The sequence below is a fragment of the Haplochromis burtoni genome, unplaced genomic scaffold (assembly GCF_018398535.1).
Source record: "Haplochromis burtoni strain Fernald_Lab_line unplaced genomic scaffold, NCSU_Asbu1 Contig_86, whole genome shotgun sequence".
In the NCBI taxonomy this organism is placed as follows: domain Eukaryota; kingdom Metazoa; phylum Chordata; class Actinopteri; order Cichliformes; family Cichlidae; genus Haplochromis; species Haplochromis burtoni.
In genome coordinates, this window is record NW_024582447.1 from 2,171,044 (window position 1) to 2,190,289 (window position 19,246).

Genomic DNA, 19,246 nt, shown 5'->3' on the forward strand with positions numbered 1-19,246 from the left:
ATCATTTATGAAGAGATATGACACCTCAATATTTATCAATAAATATGTGGATTGGCACCTGTTTAGCTTAGTGGGTGAGCAGACGGCCATATGCCGTATGGCCGGCCCTTGGCTGCATGTCTTGCCCCCTCTCTTCCCTGTGTCTCCTATTTCTTGTTGAATAGTTTTCTTTATCCAATAGCAGCCTTGGGAAGCCATATAGACAGATAACCCTCACTAACTTCTGATGTACACCTGGTCATTTTGCTTTGAAATATGACAGGAACCACATAGTGCAGGGAATAGAGTACCCAGTGAGGTACAGCTGATTACACAATAACTGAACTGAAGCAGTGTGGGATCATGCTGACAAACAACAAAAAAATTAACATCCCAAGAAGAGCGTTGAGTGTCTTTCAACAAGACTAGAGAACTATTCCTGCAGACTAGTTAAAGAAATTACAAGTAAGCTCGTCTGAAAGATTTCAGGCTGTGTTAAAGATTATAAGTGGTCATACCAAATAAAAGACATTCAAGTTCATTACAATTGTACAACAAAGCTTTTTATTTAAATACTGTTATTTGATTAATGCTTGCACAGTGAATCAGTGCACTTCCAATTTTCCTAGAAGATGGAAAATTACAAGGAGTGGCTCGACCCTTTTCCACAAGTACATTTTTCCATAGACCATGACGAAAGATGTTAGGTAAACGTTGTGTATCTACTGAGTTTTTTGTGCTTTTTTGGGTTAGTCTGTTAGTGTTTATTACCTTCAGCCTGTTTTTGTTTTTTGTTTTTTTAGTTATAGTTTAGATTTTCACATTTGTATCTTTCTGCTTAGTTTGTTCTTAATTCTGGCCATTTTGAGCTTTATATGCTAGCTTATTTCTCTTCATGATTTTATTCTCAGTCCGTCTCCTTTTTGTCATTTACAACCAAAGCTAATTCCCTGAGTTTGTTTTTGCTGCCCTCCTGTGTTCTCTGTGTCAAATCTGCATTCCTGTTTCCTGTTTATAGCATAACTAAAGTTGGTTCGGTTGACTAAACAATTAAGTGTAAAAGTTGGTTGTGCTGTTACTGGTGAGAGCTGCTCTACATGATTTTAAAAGTGTCTCATTTTCCTTGATATCAAATGCAAAATGTGTCTCTATGTCTACTGTTGCCTTCCTCCCCAGTGTTGATAATTTGTAGTGTTTTCATGAGAAATAGAGAGCATGGGAGCTAACTAAACCCCACCTACCATAGTTCCAGGTGGCAGATCAAGCGTGTGCATCTAACCTTATTGCCCAAGGAGATTACTTCTGATTGGATCACTCACCATCTTGCCCCCCCTTTCCCCACTACTTAATTAGTTCTGATTGGATCTCGTCTCTCCAGAACATATTTATGACAGTTTTAATCCCCATGCATTATTTTTATTTAGTTATTGTCTTGTTTTCATCAGACAAAAAAATGTTCTTTGGTAAAAACTGTGATGAAAATTATTGATAAATAACATTAAGACTGGTCCTGCACTGTTTCTCTAGGTGTGGGCCTCCTTTGTTTTGTATTATAGTGTGAGTGCAGGATTAAAGCAGTTTTTTCTTATTTATTTCTGTCTTTTGTGTTCAGCATTTTGGTCCAAATCCAACAGTATCATGACATAAATAATTGTTAAAGTTTAAATAAAATCCTGCTTTCTTTGGTATATGTCATTAGTTTCTAACTATCTGTGATAATAATAGTAGTATTTTCACACACTATGAACTGGAATGTCCAAAGTCTGCATTTTCTCTCCAAGACATGCTACATTACGCCACCATACTCCACTGCAGTTTTAGCTGCTGCTCATAAATGAGCACCGTCCAAATTTTGACTCTTTGATAAACAACTTGATATATTCAACTAGTGGTGTGGAAGAATGCAACTATATACAAAACGCCCATAGCAGCCTCGTTGTGTACTTTACCAGGAGCCCGTGAGCACAGTTAAGCCCATCTCAGACGTGTTATCTGTTATTACAACTTTGACCATCGGAGTAACATTTTGGTGAAACATACGGTAAGAACTTTTTTTATTCCTTTTCAGTATTTGATGCTTAAAAGAAAAACAAAATAAAATGTGGCAATCAGTCTTTTCAAAGTAGTCATCCACTGATTAAATTAGAAGAAAAGATGCAATACACAACACAGAAGATCTACCTGTGATTTTTTTTCCAGGCTCTTGAGTGTTTTTTAACACAGAAAAATAATCATCTTCCTTTTCTGGGGCTGTTTGCTTCCTCCCCAGAGCTGAACTTTCTTAACTGGATAAAAGAAAGTCATAAAATTAGCCACCCATTGATATAAGCTGTTTTATGTTCAGTTCCTTGTTTAGCTTCAAATTTGAATTCCTACATAGCACATTTCTTTAATGATGGATTTTAAATGGTTAGCTTTAATCTTTAATGATAACATTGTACTGAAGGTTTATGAATATTTATTTTTTCCTACTCAGTGGAGCCAATGGAACTCACAACTGTGCCGACAGTGTTGGCTGAAAATAGCAGCTTGTCTCCAGTCACTGCAGAATGGGAGCTTATCCACACCATCATCCCCCCATACATCTTCACCATATCCCTGGCAGGTCTACTCTTTAACAGCTTTGTGCTGGTGGTGTTTTTTGCCCACAAAGATCGACTGACTGTAGCAGAGATCTATCTGAGCAACATGGCGCTGGCTGACTTTATTCTACTGTGTAGCCTTCCTTTCTGGGCAATGAATATCCTCAATGAGTTCAACTGGCCATATGGAGAGGCCTTGTGCAAAATCGTCAACGCCCTAATCATCATCAATTTCTACACCAGCATCTTCACTCTGGTCATGATTAGCATCGATCGCTATATAGCATTTGTGAAGCCCATGAAGGCCAGCTGGCTGAGACGGACGCTCTACGCCAAGGTGATCTGCTTCATCCTGTGGATATTAGGGGTCTTACTGAGCACACCGACAATAGCTCACAGAAAGGTGAAGTTCTTTGAGGACTATGAGACCACATCCTGCGTTCTGGATTACACCCATGACAGCTATTGGAAGCTGGCCCATCAGATTGTGATAAATGTGGTGGGCTTTGTTCTTCCTGTTTTGGTCATTGTTTTCAGCAGTGGAAATATAATCAAGGTTTTATCTGAGAGGAGGGAAAGTGTTGGTTTTCATCACACCAGTGATAAAAAGGCCACTGTGCTAGTGTATGCTGTTACACTGGTATTTTTACTATGCTGGGGTCCCTTCCAGGTAATTACCTTTCTTGACATTCTCTGTGGTGTCAATGTGCTGGATGAGAAGCTGTGGTCTGACTCTCTGGATATAGGAGGGCAGCTCTCAGCATATCTAGCCTTTCTCAACAGTGTCTTAAACCCTTTGTTGTATGTCTTCTCAGGGCAGTACTTTAGAAAGAAGGTTAGCGCCATCTACAGAAAGACTAGATATCAACGCAGAGGATCAGACATGACCACATATCAACTCTCTGCTGTGTCCACTTACATCAACAGAACAGAGCAAATTAAACCTGTGGTCATTGTTAATGCCAAAGAATAAAATGTGTCTCATACTGATGGCATCTACTTTTCTTTTGCTGCTTATGTATAAAATGACCAAAAAAAAAGGATATGTTTCTAAAACTATTATGTCATTAGACTTAACACAATAATAATGCTGTTATGTGGCTAATCGGCACTATCAGATGATGTTTATTGCTGTGCATGAGGAAATAATGTAAGTAATGGACAGACACTGCAGGAGAAATAGACTGAAATGCATTTACAGTCTGCATAATGACATTTTTGTCTTGCATTGTGGACAAACAGCATCTGTTTCTTTGACATGTTATATGGATTTATAGCAACAGACTTCTCAGTTTAACTTTGTTTGTCTTTTACGTCTTTAAATTTAAATATTTTGACATATTAGTCAGTATTTATTTTTTCATTGTAAACCAAATATTTATATCTTATGGCTTTTCATGTCCATTTTATCTAAATCAAATAACAATCCAAGCAATGTCAGACCCTTTTTATTTAGACCAATGTACTGCTTTATTCATGCCATTTCCTTTGCCTGCTACGCCTTCCTGGAAGATTCTTGGAAAAAACAGTTTACTGTTAGGAGGAAAACCTTTTTTTCCTCACTCATGTTGTTAAAGAAACTGTGGATAATGCTCAGATAGTTTATGTGTTTCCATATGTTGTTAACACATTATAAGTAACCGACTTTAGCAGACTCCCAAACAGCCTGCCTCACAATTTTCATTTCACCGGTACATGATGCTACTTGCTTCTGGGTGTTAATTCTGTCAACTCATTAAACTTTTAAGCTAAGAGGAAATACTGTGGGTGGGGCTAAATGTTGCTGTAGCTTTCTTGCCTTCACCTAACATTAGACCTTCCCAAAATAAAAAAAAATAATTAGCACCCACCACAGTGCACAACTGCCCCATGACTATTTTTCCAGTGCAGTTAAATGTTCTAATGAAATACTCAAGTGGCTTTATTTTTTAAATGGTGCTATCTAGCAAACAATGTATGGTATTGTATTTGTTATGTAATCTGATGTGCAGTGTGACAGTTTATCTGAAAGTGGCCTAGTCCATCTCTCTGTCCAGCTGAAGACAGGACTGTCACAGATGTTGCATTATGCATTTTGGGTGTTCAGTAATTTTCACTCTCAGAGCTGATGTTACATATGGCCTGTATTTGTATAGCGCTTTTACTAGTCCCACCTAGGGACCCCAAAGCGCTTTACACACCCAGTCATCCACCCATTCACACACTGGTGGAGGCAAGCTACAGTTGTAGCCACAGCTGCCCTGGGGCAGACATAAGTATTTAAAATCAGTTAATTATGTTTACTCAGTCAAACTATTTATTGGTGTTATTTGGTTATTTAGGCAACTGTATTCATTTAGATATAATGGTTTGTCTCATTATGTAATGCCTATCAGGTTATCACAATAATTATCAGAATATGTACATACCTGTTCCTATTTTTGTTGCTTTTTACATTCTGTATATGACTGAAAATAAATATAATAGAACTATAAGTCACCAAAAACCAGTACACTACTTTTTCTTAGCTATTTCTGTTTTGATTTGGTTTAGTCTCTCTGCTTTGAAGACAGTTGCACAATGCAGTGACAGTTATTTAGCATTGCAAGTTTTCAGCCATTCAGTAGGCATGTAGACATGTCAGAGCAGGAAAAGATCTGGCAAAGCAGAACATTGTTCTTCTCAGGTATTTCAGTCTGTGGAAAAACAGAAGACGTGTGCTCATTTTTTTTACCTACTACCACAAGGGCCACGTGTTCCAGCGGACAACATAACGGCCTCCTCCTGACTCCAACCTTATTGTGAAAAACATGTTAGTAAATCAGCATGCACAAAACCAGAACCCAGAAGCATCTAAATGGACTTCAGTCAGTTTTTTGTTTTGTCTCTGTACTTGTGTGTTTTTCTCTTGTGATGTCAATGTGACATCTGTGAATAAATTCTAGTTTTCCTGGTTGTCTGGCTAAAGCATTCTTTAAGCATATGGTCATAGAAACAGTTGAGCTGCGATACAAAGTGTCACAAATTTTTGGGACATTTGTCAGATCTTCACATTTTATATTATTCAGAATTAATTTGGCAAAGCCTATGCTGGTATATTCACAATCCAAATTATGCTAGGGTATCCTGTAATTGAGTTTTAGGATATTTTAGAAGTTAGAAGTTTGGCTGCTAAATACTCAAATATTGACTCTATCTCCACTTTTCTGCTGTTTGGTTTCGGGCTTGTGCAGCATGCACTGAGTCTATAGTGCTAAGAAAATGTTGCTTTGCGAGAAGCCGCTGTGGGACAGCCTTATAACAACTGTGAAATACAATTAAAAGATCCTTAAGATCCATCCTTTAAAAAAATAGAAAGAAAAAAAAAACAATACCTGGTGCTTCTCACTCAGCATGTGCTCCTTCGTCTTCTGTTACTGTCAGCAGTGACTATCGTATCTTTCGAGCTATGTTCTTCTGGTCTTTGTCAGGACCTGTTCTGAGTCTCCGCGCTCTTATTAAACTCCTCCACTTATAGAAAGAGAGAGAGAGAGCATGCATTTGAGAGAGACAGACAGAGAGAGAGAGTTAACAAACATTACCATTATTCTGGTCCCACATGATGCTTGTAAATGCACGAGACCACATTTAGTAAGTTGTCAGGAGCACCTGACCTAATGCTCTGATCTCTACAGACTTACAAACTGAATTTAAAAAGTACACACACACACACAGTTAAGTAAATTTAGTGCAATGATACACATAATGCTACTGAACGAGGAAAAGTAGAGGATTGGCTGAATGAATGGAGGAGGGGGTGGCAAAACATCGAGTCATCTCATATCATCAAAGACATCTGACATCACTTTAATGTCAGTTTATTTTCTCCTTCAAGTGAGCAAGTGGGGCAGAGTCAGAAAACAACTGCAACTGGAGTTACTGGGAGGGTGTAGCTGGCTAGATTGATGTGTTCTTTTTTCCATCTAGAGAACAGACTCTTTTCCCTAAAAGGTATGCATGAGCCTTATTTGGCTTGGTTTATACTTGCCTATGTTTTTCTCTGTGGTTAAAATATTTATCAACAGCACAGCTTTGGAAACATGATGTCTGACAGTGTAAACATGTCACGATATAGACTGGAGATCATTAACTGGAATTGTCTCTGCATGTTTAGTGTTATAGTCATTATCTTAAGCCAAATGCACTAAGAAGATTTACGCTGAAACAAACTCCAAACACATGTAAAAAGGAGGGTTTGTATTTTGTCATGTTTTTTGTTTTAATCTTTATGCATTTAGAATTAATTTAGGAAGAATGTGGCTGCAACTGATGGTGAGGATATGCAGAAAATGAGGTTGCTATAAATATCAGTGACTCAGGTCAGTCCTGATAAACAGTAATCAGTTATTAGAAACGTAGATGTGCTTGTATTGTACTGTTGGAACTTTAAGTAACTGATAATGGAAAGGGCTCTGCATGTAAAATAGAAAGGCATTCTCTTTTTTGTCATTACGTGTTTATAAGCAAAGAAAAAGACGCACAAATAAGTACTTAATAGAGGTAGACTGGTATTATCAGTTGGAATAATAGCCAAAATTATAGCTATAATAGCTATAATAACATAATATAATAGCTGGTTATTTTTCTTAATAGAAAAACATTATTACAGATGTTTCTCTGGGAAGAAGGAAAAATTCAAAAATATCTTGTTGCAATGGTTGTGGCACCCATGGTTTGATGATAGATTAAGCAAAAGCACCTCATCAAAATTCAACTAACACACAAGAACGCTTGTTATTCAAAACAATTATTAATCTCTTAATTTTGCAGATACACTTTTGGTTAATTGGTGACTTTAAATAGGCTGTGATTTTAAATGTGACTGTAAGTGTGAATTAATGGTCTCTCTCAGCCACAGTTTTTGTGTTTTTGAGTCAAATTCTTTGCAAAATAAATGAAAATGTAGCAGCAGTATTTTGCATTATCCATCAGTGTTACTCATAATTATGTGTATCTCTGTACTGTGTGCCATCAAAATAACATAATGTTCTCACATCAAACTGTTTTTAGAATAATATTTTATATTTTATTTGCTGTCCTCTGTTTTTCTGCAGCATCCGTTCCAACTCTTACTCTGTCAAGATGTCTGGAAACCAAAGCAACACAAGTGAAAACCATTGTATTGTTGACAACAACAGCTTGATCTTCACTCTGGTTCCACCCTACATCCTGGTCATCAGTGTGCTTGGAATAATCTTTAATGTGTTTGTGCTGATGGTTTTCTGCCTCCACAAGAAGGCCTGCACTGTGGCTGAGATATACCTCAGCAACTTGGCTGGAGCTGACCTTGCTCTGGTGTGCTGGTTGCCCTTCTGGGCTGAATATACAAGAAAGGGATTTGACTGGCCTTTCAGTGAAAGCCTGTGCAAAGTGACATCAGCTGTTATCTACATGAATGCGTTCTGCAGTATTTACTTCCTTGTTCTGGTTAGCATAGATCGTTATGTGGCACTGGTGCACCCACTTTCCCATGAGAGGATACGCCGGCCGTTTTATGCCAAACTAGGATGTCTGTTTGTGTGGGGTCTTGGCTTGGTCTTTGCTCTCCCCATATTCATCTACAGGAAGTTAAAATTCAACCCTCAGTCAAATCTTACTCAATGTTCACTTGACTTACCACAAAATCAATATCTGGCATCTGAAGTGATAACCATAATTTTCAGCTTCATCATCCCTATTATCATTATTTCCTTCTGCACTGTCAGAATTTTTCAGTCACTGAATAACAGGCTAATGGAGGGTTTAAGCTCTAAGAAAATGGAGCAGAAGGCTACCACTCTCATCCTGGCAGTTCTCCTGGCATTCCTGATCTGCTGGGTGCCATTCCACGTGACAAAGATACTAGATGTGCTCCAAAACACTGGCATTCTGAAATGTCACATCACACTGACCATCGTCCAACAGATCTCTACGTACTTTGCCTTCTTCAACAGTGTCCTTAACCCCATTCTCTACGTCATTGCTGGAAATAACTTCAGAAGAAGAGCTAAGGAACTCTCCAAGCAGTGGAACAATAAGACTACAGAAACATTCAGCCTCATGTCAACTCGCATAACGACTCTGAGGCTGACAAAGTCTCAAGCTACTCTCTGATCTTTTGAGTTTTGATGTGTGCTTTGGTTATTTTAAATTAACTGGGTGATTATTCACCCAAGCATGAGAAAAAAAATTTTTTAGGCAATCTGAATATATAGAGTTTATTTAACATTGTTTATTACACCGTATCTCCAGAAAGTAGTAGTAAGGTTTGAGTGCCTTGAGGGGTGCTGCTATTTTTTCCCTAATTCTATGCACATACAATACCAGGAATTTGGTGGATATCCATATTAAAGAAGCATATTTGAAAGTAACGCACAGTCTCTTGAGCATTTAGAGTCTTGGTTCTGCATAATGTCAGTGAGAGTGATATCCTTGATATTATCATCTCAGGTATACAGCTCTGGCTGTGAGCACAGCAGTCCCAACCACCTACTATTTAAGTCATGCTCAGAATAAAGTTGGCTTAGAGAGAAGAAGCTGCAACAGCAAGAATGAACTAAGAGGCTTCACTAAAAGCCAAGATAAATAAGGATTAACTAGGACTGTTAATCAGGCAAAGTTAGAAGACGCACACACACAGACGCACACACACACACACACACACACACACACACACACACACACACACAAATACAATCCACATCTCTTGTTTTACATCAAAAGTTCAAGCAACAAGGGTGGGGTTGCTTTCAAAGCCAAGGATCCGGTATAGCTTTGGTATAACAGGATCTGAGACGCGAATCTGAATCTGCCATTCTACTGCTTTATTTCTTTTATTCAGTTATATTTTATTAGATATGCTTTCAGATCTAATGCAATAATAACACTGCTACATAATTGAATAGCATTACCACATTTATTCTCTATTACATAAGTAATGGACACAAGCTAATATAATGGAACGACTATACAAAGGAGATGAAAGAAGGTTAACAGCGTTAAAAGCATTAACACAAGATTTTAATGGTTAGATGTTCCACACTGTACATGTGAGTGGTTGTGTATTAATATGTCTCTGTGCTGCAACATTATGCGGTTTTAATGCTACCGATTGGAATACTTTAGTGATGAACTGTAAACCACTAAACCTGTTGTGCTGCGCAGTATTACTTACTGTTGTGTATTACATTGTAAAGAATTCCTTTCCTACTCCTGTGACTCCAAAAAGACATTTAACCTACCAATACTGAAGAACTACCTGCACACTGTATTAATCTTTGCATGTATGTAACAGTATATGAAAAACAGCGAATTGTATGCCTCGTACTCAAACTTCGCTTTTAGTGGCAGCTTCTGTGTATGTATTGTGAAACATTTATACAGTGAACTTGTGATATATCACCTTGCTAGATCAGTGTAAATACAAAAACTCAATAATCCTCATTTACTGGCATCTTCTGTAGTCCGCTGTGGTAAATAAATGTCTACACACCAGGGAACTTTAAGTTTTAAATCAAAAATAATGTTTTAAATTAAACGCACATCCCCTTTTAAGTTACACTATGTGAGTTATTAGATATTTTATACTTTGGATTAGTTGGTGATTTCAGCTTGGCAGTTGTGAGGAATGTGGGTCTTAATGTAAATCTGTGTTGGCCCAGTCCAGTGTGGATTCCCCGTATGACAGCTGGGATAGACTCCAGTCCTCATATGTCCCAGAACTAGATGAATGGTTAAAAGAATAGATGGATGGCTATGGTTCTCAGCACCTCTGATAAGCCTTTATTTGGTAAGCTGTGATTGATTAAACTACAAAGGATTAACAAACTCCAGGCGTACCTGTCCACTCAGTGGCAGGCTTTGAACTGTCAACAGGCAGCTGTTACAATGTAAACAGCAGGCAGATCTCTGTCAGTATCGGCTTTATCTCATGGACATATTGGCACATCCCAGTAAACTTAACAGAATACACTGAACCACACGGGGACTATTGAAATAACATGATATAAATATTAATTTTCTTAAAAGTTCTGTCCATGTAAATGTTACTTTTTTGGGGATTAAACATGAACATAAAATAATGGTTTCATTTGAGAGAAAATTGCATGCGTCAAAGTGGAGTATTTTCTGTTTGTTTAGTGTAAATGTCTTCATATCGCTATGATACAGAATAAAGGAAGTGATTTCGGGTTGAGCTCTAATACTCTATTAATCTATTAATCTCTATTAATCTAATACTATTTTCCTTCTGTCACTGGAGTCTCCCTTTCCAGCCAGCTTCTCCTGCTGCAACTGTGTCCTACAAAAACCCATTCATTCCCGTTTTCTCTCCCCCTTTATATAGATGGGCTCAAATCATCACCAATCAACCACTCCGTGCAGTAATCTCCAAATAGCTGACTGCTTGACTAGAGGGGAATCTCCACTCCCACATAGGTATGGCCTATAGCTCACCCGAAAACACAAAATTATGCAATAATTGAAATGGAAAATAATGCCAACCCAATGTTTAGTGAGAGATTCTCTCAATTATTCCACCAACTGATAACAATAGTATTTGCATTCTGAGCTTAATCAAACAGTTCAAACGCCTTTTCAGATGTTATGTTCACAGAAGGCCTGAGTCTATAAAGGTCCATAAAACAATACCTGAACCAACATCATAAAAATGAACCATGCAAAGAGACAAAGTGCTACTTGAAGTGGAAAAAACAAAGACTGCATTGACTGAAAAGCAGAAGATCTGGCTAAAGAGTGAGTCATTATATATTAGTTTAAATTCAGTTTACTTTCTCTTTTAAGTAAGAAAAACACAGCTATTTAGTAGGAATTCGTTTGGCCTTTTTTTCCACCTGGAGAACAGATTCTTTTGCCTGCAAGCCAAACTTAATTTTGGTTGTTTTTTAATCCTTCATGTTTCTGCCTTTCTGCTCTGCAAAGGGGATTAACAAGTCAACAGTAACAGGGTTTTCAGCTTTTTGCCATTACTTGTTCAAAACTTTAAAAACACCCTTCAATTAACTTACACGCTGTGCAAATTAAGAAACTTGCACAGCGCGATGGGTGTGGCCCTGTCAGCTGCTGGTCACGCCTAGGTTCTCACACACCTACTTCTGACCAAGCTCGTCGGGGCAGCTACTTAACAGAGCGATGGAGCTTTCTCCAGCGCAGGATTTGTTAGTCCAGGAAGTACAGATCGTGTTTGCCCGCAGGGGTCAGTGTCTAACGGCTGCTTCCATTGTTTTCCCTGCAGGAGGAGCGTGGAGAAGAAGGACAGCACAGCACGCACAGGGTGTGCAGAGTCACCGGGGAGCACGAACACGGACGCCACTGGAAGACGCACGGGAGTCTTGGGGAGCGCGGGGATTAAATTGGCATCAGTGTTTACCACACTGTAAATAAACGCACTGTACACACAGACCTCTGCCCCTGGGTCCTCCTTTCCCTCACAACCCCAGACCATGACAATAATGTGCATAAAAGCACTCATCTGAGGTTTGTTTTTAAATGCTTGATATCTATTGAAGCCAGTATTACATATTGAATCAAACTCTGGCATTAATCTAAGACACTAAGACATTTCGGTGTTCGGACCGGTCTGAGGAAAGACGAGAAACGCTTTTAAAGCTGAAGCGCTGCGGTCGGGATTTAATGAGGTGCAGTGCCAGTTTTTCGATGGAAGGTGTGGTCACAGCAGGTATTTTGGTGGCTTACCTTATTGGTGAAGTATTTGTAGGAGTGTTTTCTTTACGGGTTAAAAAAAAAAAACTTTCGGAGGAGAATATTTAAAAGAAGCATGCAAACCTGATTTGCTAGATTTCCTGGACACTAAATGTAACTTTGAAAAAAAAACACCTCTTACTGTTGATTATGGAGCTGAAGTGTTCATTTATTTGGAATAAGATGAGGAAATATTATCAGCGTGCGTAACTGTGACGGATGGATCCCTCTAAGCTGTGAGCGCGGGGACAAAACTTTTGCTCTGTTCTGTAAGTCTCCACGGAATCCCAACCTTGCGTTTTTAGAGGTGGGTACTTCCTGCTCTTAAGTAGTAATACTAGAATTTTATTAAAAACCGGCTCTGCGTTTTTTTTCTCAGCACCACACAGGGATTTTTATGTTGTTGTTTTTTGTTTGTTTTTTTCTGGCTATGAGAGACAAGCATATCATATTTATAACTGTAGCTGTGATGTCATTATGTTAGCGCGTCGGGTTACTGTCTGAATAATATGGGTAATTTAGGCTATAATAGGTTTCTGCAACCTCACAGCTCGTAGAATAAGCAGTGGAATAATATGGACTACAATACACTACAATAATATGCTCACGTTCAGATGATGGAGTAGTTTGGAATAAACTCACCGCTGGATAAATCTGTGCTGCACCTGAGTCTTAGTCCTCAGAATCTCACAAGTTTCTAAGAAGAGTTCATCCTTAGACAAAACCATATTTCTTCTTCTTGCTCTCATTTACCTTAACTGCTAGACTGTTTTCATAGAGAAACAGGTTTAAAACCTGCACTTACACTGTAATATTTCTTTCAGGACTTCATTGACACCTCTACTTTAACTCATCGGGCGTGCTCGTTTTTGAGTCTCTGCTCTTGGTAGGTAATTACTGAAATTAACTGATAACATCTTTGTATATAAATTAAGGCACTGTTATGGGAGATCACCCCAACAACCTTTCACTCACATGGGTACATTTTTTCAACTGTACCATCATCATGTCACTTGCCCCTGTGGATTTTAGTCTTAAAGTCGACACTGTTCCTTTTTTAGTAAACCCCCACAGTAGCTTTTAATGCCAAAAGACGGTTTTATACCGGTGTAGATTAAATCTACCCCTAAATATAACGATGACAGCTTTGACCACTCACTTTGTCTTTATTAACTTCCATGCATGGAATACTTTAAGTGTGGATATTTTTTTTCCTCTTTTGAAAGAAAAAAGGAAAAGAAAAATAATTGTGAAAGTTAGCCTACAATAATGTTTTATCTGTACTCTGTTCTGTATTTTTCTGCAGTATCCCTGTCAACCTCATCTCTGTAACGATGTCTGGAAACCAAAACAATACAAATTGTACTAATCTTGAGCCAAATAGTTTGATCTTCACTCTGGGTTCATACTACATCCTGGCCATCAGTGTGCTTGGAATCATCTTTAATGCGTTTGTGCTGATGGTTTTCTGCTTCCACAAGAAAGCCTGCACAGTAGCTGAGATCTACTTGAGCAACTTGGCTGGAGCTGACTTTGTTCTGGTGTGCTGTTTGCCCTTCTGGGCTGACTATGTAGGAAAGGGCTTTAATTGGGCTTTCAGTGAGAGCCTGTGCAAAGTGATACCTGCCATAATAAAAATGAATGCACTCTGCAGCATTTACTTCCTTGTTCTGGTTAGCATAGATCGCTATGTGGGGCTGGTGCACCCACTGTCCCATCACATCATGTGTAGGACATTTTATGCCAAGCTGGCATGTGTAGTTGTGTGGATTCTTGGCGTTATCTTTGCACTCCCCGTATTAATCTACAGGAAGTTAATCCCCAGTACATCAAATATTACCGCATGTGGCATTCTCTTCACTGAAGACCAACATCTAGTATATGAGGCAATAACCATAATCTTCAGCTTCGTAATCCCTGTTTCCATTATTTCCCTCTGCGCTCTCAAGATTATTCAAGCACTGAGAAACAGGCTAAAGGGGCATGGGAAGGAGCAGAAAGCCACCACTCTCATCCTGGTAGTTCTTCTGGCATTCCAAATTTGTTGGGGTCCATTCCAGTTGAGCAGGATACTAGATGTGCTTGAACGTGTTGGTATTGTGAGGTGTCACACCATACTTGACATCTACAAACAAATTACTGTGTACTTAGCTTTTTTCAACAGTGTCCTTAACCCCATTCTCTATGTTGTCATTGGGAGAAACTTCCAGAAAAGAGCAAAGGAATTCTTAATGCCGCAGAAATATAAGAAAACAAGAAGATCAAGCACACGCTCCTCATGAGCACACCCCACAAGTGTTAAATCTGACAATGGCTTAAGATAAGCAGGATTGTGACCTTTTGAGTTTTGAGGTGTGCTGCTGTGATTGGTGATTTTATACAATGACAATTATTTATCCAGGCATAAGAACTTTTTTTCTTTTTTCTCTTTTTTTGGCATTTATGTAATGTGAATATATGGGGTTTAATTGTCTATGAAACATTGCTTCTTCAAAAAGTGATATACAGGCATAACATATTTGTTACTTAAATGTGATATATATATTTCTGTTTTATAGTGATTTTTGTTCCAATACAATATGAATAACATTTACACTGGCGGATGCTCATATTAAATAAGAACAAAAATATAATATAACAACACAAAATCATATGAAGGACTTGAACAAGGCCAAGTATAAGAGCAGAGAGATGGTAGTGAACTGGTTTTGAATAGGGCAAAAGTTACACATGTTAATGCAGTTTTTCTTGCAGGTACCACATTATGTGTTTTTCTTATTTTCTGTCATGTATTTATATTCTTACAGTGGTGGATGCTCATGTTAAACTTAATGTTATCAGTTATCACAGATTACATAGTTTACATTAAACATGATTCATATCTTGAAGTCAGAATATATGCAAGTCTTTTCTAATGTTTATCCATTTTTTCAAATTTCAGTTCAGGATTATTATGTTGAAGCTATTTATTGACATCCTCCAAATATTCAGTTCGGAGTACCGCTGCTGTACAAGGTGAATGACCTGGTGTATCTCTCTCTCTCTCTCTCTCTCTCTCTCTCTATATATATATATATATATATATATATATATGGATGGATGTTTATTTGTCACGGTTCAGGGTCATTTGACCCAGCATTTTCAGTTTCGCATATTTTTCTGTATTATGGTTTGTATTCTGATTCTCTTGTTATGCTTTGTTGATTATTATTATAATTCTATGTTTCAGTTTATTCTGGTTTAGAGTTTTGTTCTTAGGTTTTGTGTCTTGTGCCCTCATGTTTAGTGGAGGTTTAGTTCAATGTCAAGTCTGTGTCTTTGTGAATTGTTTCTTGTTTCCTGTTTTACTTTGAAGGTCCATGTCTTATGTAAGTGTATTCAGTGCTTCCTCCCGTCTCGTCAGGCTCATCAGGTCCAGCTGTGTTCCCCACCTATATGTAATCTCCCTGTTTTCTTCAGTGTGTATTTAAGTTGTGTCAACTCATGTACTCACTGGTTGGCCTGTGTATAAACCATGTGTTCTCCCTGCTGTCCTTCTTTCATGTTCAGGTTTGCTGTTTAGTTTTCCCCATTATAGATTATCTTTAGTTCACCATTTTCACCTTGTGTTTTCTTTTGCAATAAACCTCTTTCGCATCTCAGCGAGTGCCTGCTCTTGTGTCCTCATTTATTCCCCCACACGACTCACCCTGGTTAGCTGTGACAGTATTATTATTATTATCAACAGTAGTTAGTTGTACTAATAAAAATACAAACCGGATTCCAAAAAAGTTGGGACACTAAACAAATTGTGAATAAAAACTGAATGCAATGATGTGGAGATGGCAAATGTCAATATTTTATTCAGAATAGAACGTAGATGACAGATCAAAAGTTTAATCTGAGATCATTTCAAAGGAAAAATATGTTGATTCAAAATTACACGGTGTCAACAAATCCCAAAAAAGTTGGGACAAGTAGCAATGAGAGGCTGGAAAAAGTACATTTGAGCATAACGAAGAGCTGGAAGAACAATTAACACTAATTAGGTTAATTGGCAACATGATTGGGTATAAAAAGAGCTTCTCAGAGTGGCAGTGTCTCTCAGAAGCCAAGATGGGTAGAGGATTACCAATTCCCACAATGCTGCGCAGAAAGATAGTGGAGCAATAAAGGTGTCACCCAGCGAAAGATTGCACAGACTTTGCAGTTATCATCATTAACTGTGTATAACATCATCCGAAGATTCAGAGAATCTGGAACAATCTCTGTGCGTAAGGCTCAAGGGCGTAAACCCATACTGGATGCCCGTGATCTCCGGGCCCTTAAATGACACTGCACCACAAACAGGAATGCTACTGTAAAGGAAATCACAGAATGGGCTCAGGAATACTTCCAGAAACCATTGTCAGTGAACACAATCCACCGTGCCATCCGCCGTTGCCAGCTGAAACTCTACAGTGCAAAGAAGAAGCCATTTCTAAGCAAGATCCACAAGATCAGGCGTTTTCACTGGGCCAGGGATCATTTAAAATGGAGTGTGGCAAAATAGAAGACTGTTCTGTGGTCAGACGAGTCACGATTCGAAGTTCTTTTTGGAAATGTGGGACGCCATGTCATCCGGACCAAAGAGGACAAGAACAACCCAAGTTGTTATCAACGCTCAGTTCAGAAGCCTGCATCTCTGATGGTATGGGGTTGCATGAGTGCGTGTGGCATGGGCAGCTTGCATGTCTGGAAAGGCACCATCTATGCAGAAAAATATATTCAGGTTCTAGAACAACATATGCTCAAATCCAGACGTCATCTCTTTCAGGGAAGACCCTGCATTTTTCAACAAGATAATGCCAGACCACATTCTGCATCAATCACAACATCATGGCTGCGTAGGAGAAGGATCTGGGTACTGAAATGGCCAGTCTGCAGTCCAGATCTTTCACCTATAGAGAACATTTGGCGCATCATAAAGAGGAAGGTGCGACAGAGAAGGCCCAAGACGATTGAACAGTTAAAGGCCTGTATTAGACAAGAATGGGAGAGCATTCCTATTTCTAAACTTGAGGTCTCCTCTGTCCCCAGATGTCTATTGAGTGTTGTAAGAAGTGGAGATGCCACACAGTGGTGAAAATGGCCTTGTCCCAACTTTTTTGGGATTTGTTGACACCATGACATTTTGAATCACCATATTTTTCCCTTAAAATTATAAATTTTCTCAGTTTCAACTTTTGTTCCGTGATTTATGTTCTATTCTGAATAAAATATTGACATTTGCCATCTCCACATCGTTGCATTCAATTTTTATTCACAATTTGTTTAGTGTCCCAACTTTTTTGGAATCCGGTTTGTAGTAGTGTTGTAGTTACTATTTATCATTTTATCAATGTATCTATTTTTCTTCATCATTCACAATTCTTGACCCCGGAGGGATCTAAATTAAATGCACTCATACAGCAAATCCCCTCAAGTATGACACATCTCACATTTCCTATTGTTTTTCATCAAATAAGGCAAAGGAAGATGATGTAAGCATTACAGAAAATATAAACACTTACCACATTATTTTTTCATTCTTTATCATAAATCAGCTAAATTATATTGCGTCTCTCTCTCTCTCTCACGCCCTTGTGGTCTCTTCCAAAGAAAAACTTGCCAAAATGTTGGATTCTTGCTTAGTGTATTTACAAGCATCCTCGGCAAATAGGATGTTGTTTTAGTTTTTGGAACGTAGGACTGACAACAGCTGTCAGTCCTATATATAGTAGAAGGATACAGATCCAAATAAAAACATTATGGAGACAGGTTCTGGCCTCTTGAGTGGCTGGTGATAACAAGGCAGGGCAGAACATCCACATCTGGATTGGCACCTTTCAGGTGATTGAGGAGTGAGCTGGTAACAAAAGTTGCAGGATCTCTCTGGGTGCTGGACAGGTGGCCAGAGACAGTATCTTGACAGATGGCTGCTCAGGTCCATGTGGATACACTGAGTCTGATAGCTGGGACTGCACGAGTTTGAGTTCAGAATTTAAACATGATTAACAGGATCGTGATACTCTGGTTCAGCTGTTGTCGGTCCTACGTCCAAAAAGTAACAACAACATCCTATGTGCTGAGGTTGCTTGTAAATACATTAAGCAAGAATCCAACATTTTGGTTTGATGACAGACAGTTTTCTTTGGAAGAGCCCACAAGGGCATGACAAATATTTACGTATTTCTGAAGACATTTCTTTAGAAAAATAGAGGAATTAACTACACAGAGGAAGCGATGACGCAGAGAAGATGCATATTTTGTCTAAAATTATTTTGATATCAGTTTTTTCTTTTAAGTTAAGCAAACAAAGACATTAGTAAGAGGTACTAGAAAAGTGTACCTGATGGTTTTATGTTGTCTTTTTCTAGAGACAGAATCTTTTGCCAGCAAAGTATGCACATGTTTAATTTGGCTTGGTTTTCTTTTTTTTTACTTTTCTGTTTTAACTTTGTTCTGCTCCTTTTGTTTCTGTTTTTCCACATTATTTGTGACTGAATTGCTGAATAATTCTAAAAACATAAAGGGAAAATTCTTCAGTTAACCTGCCAGCTTTACAAGTTTTGAAAACCAGCATCTAAACTGGAGATTATTAATTAAACTATGTATGTTTTGATAAACAGTTTTAGAACATTTATGCTAAAGCAAACACATATAATTAAAACAAAATTTTAAAAAGTTGCATTAGAATACAAGGAGCTGTGAAAATGATGATATGCAGTGTTTGTGCTGTGAATCAGAATCAGAATCAGAATCAGAATCAGAATCAGAATCAGAATCAGAATGGGGTTTATTGCCAGATGTTGAGGTTTACAACATTAGGAAATTGCTGCGGTGCTTCAGTGCAAACAATAGGGGTTGAAGTGCTATGTAGAAAGAAAGATATGTGCATGAGATATACATGAGATATATACATGAGAATAAGAATTATGAGTGCTACGTAGAAAGATATATACATGAGT

At 38.3% G+C, this 19,246-nt stretch overlaps 3 protein-coding genes across 4 annotated transcripts; all 3 read left to right on the top strand.

Annotated features, from left to right (window-relative positions):
- The first annotated feature begins 1,834 nt into the window (after window positions 1-1,834).
- bdkrb1 (bradykinin receptor B1) lies at window positions 1,835-5,486 on the top strand. The gene is made up of 2 exons (XM_042222477.1): window positions 1,835-2,020; window positions 2,456-5,486. The coding sequence occupies exon 2, from the start codon at window positions 2,464-2,466 to the stop codon at window positions 3,532-3,534; it is 1,071 nt and encodes a 356-aa protein (XP_042078411.1). The 5' UTR covers window positions 1,835-2,020; window positions 2,456-2,463; the 3' UTR covers window positions 3,535-5,486.
- An 897-nt stretch (window positions 5,487-6,383) lies between these two features.
- Window positions 6,384-10,747, top strand: LOC102301223 (B2 bradykinin receptor-like). Its single transcript, XM_005925744.3, has 2 exons — window positions 6,384-6,530; window positions 7,634-10,747. Exon 2 carries the CDS (start codon window positions 7,662-7,664, stop codon window positions 8,670-8,672), a length of 1,011 nt encoding a protein of 336 aa, XP_005925806.3. The 5' UTR covers window positions 6,384-6,530; window positions 7,634-7,661; the 3' UTR covers window positions 8,673-10,747.
- An 875-nt stretch (window positions 10,748-11,622) lies between these two features.
- LOC102313551 (B2 bradykinin receptor) lies at window positions 11,623-15,322 on the top strand. Of its 2 annotated transcripts, none has more exons than XM_005925598.3 (3): window positions 11,623-12,585; window positions 13,103-13,164; window positions 13,585-15,322. In XM_005925598.3, exon 3 carries the CDS (start codon window positions 13,613-13,615, stop codon window positions 14,558-14,560), a length of 948 nt encoding a protein of 315 aa, XP_005925660.1. In that variant the 5' UTR covers window positions 11,623-12,585; window positions 13,103-13,164; window positions 13,585-13,612; the 3' UTR covers window positions 14,561-15,322. The 2 variants fall into 2 exon arrangements, with proteins under 2 accessions (XP_005925660.1, XP_042078413.1); XM_042222479.1 differs by having other exon boundaries at window positions 11,623-12,547.
- Window positions 15,323-19,246: the final 3,924 nt, after the last annotated feature.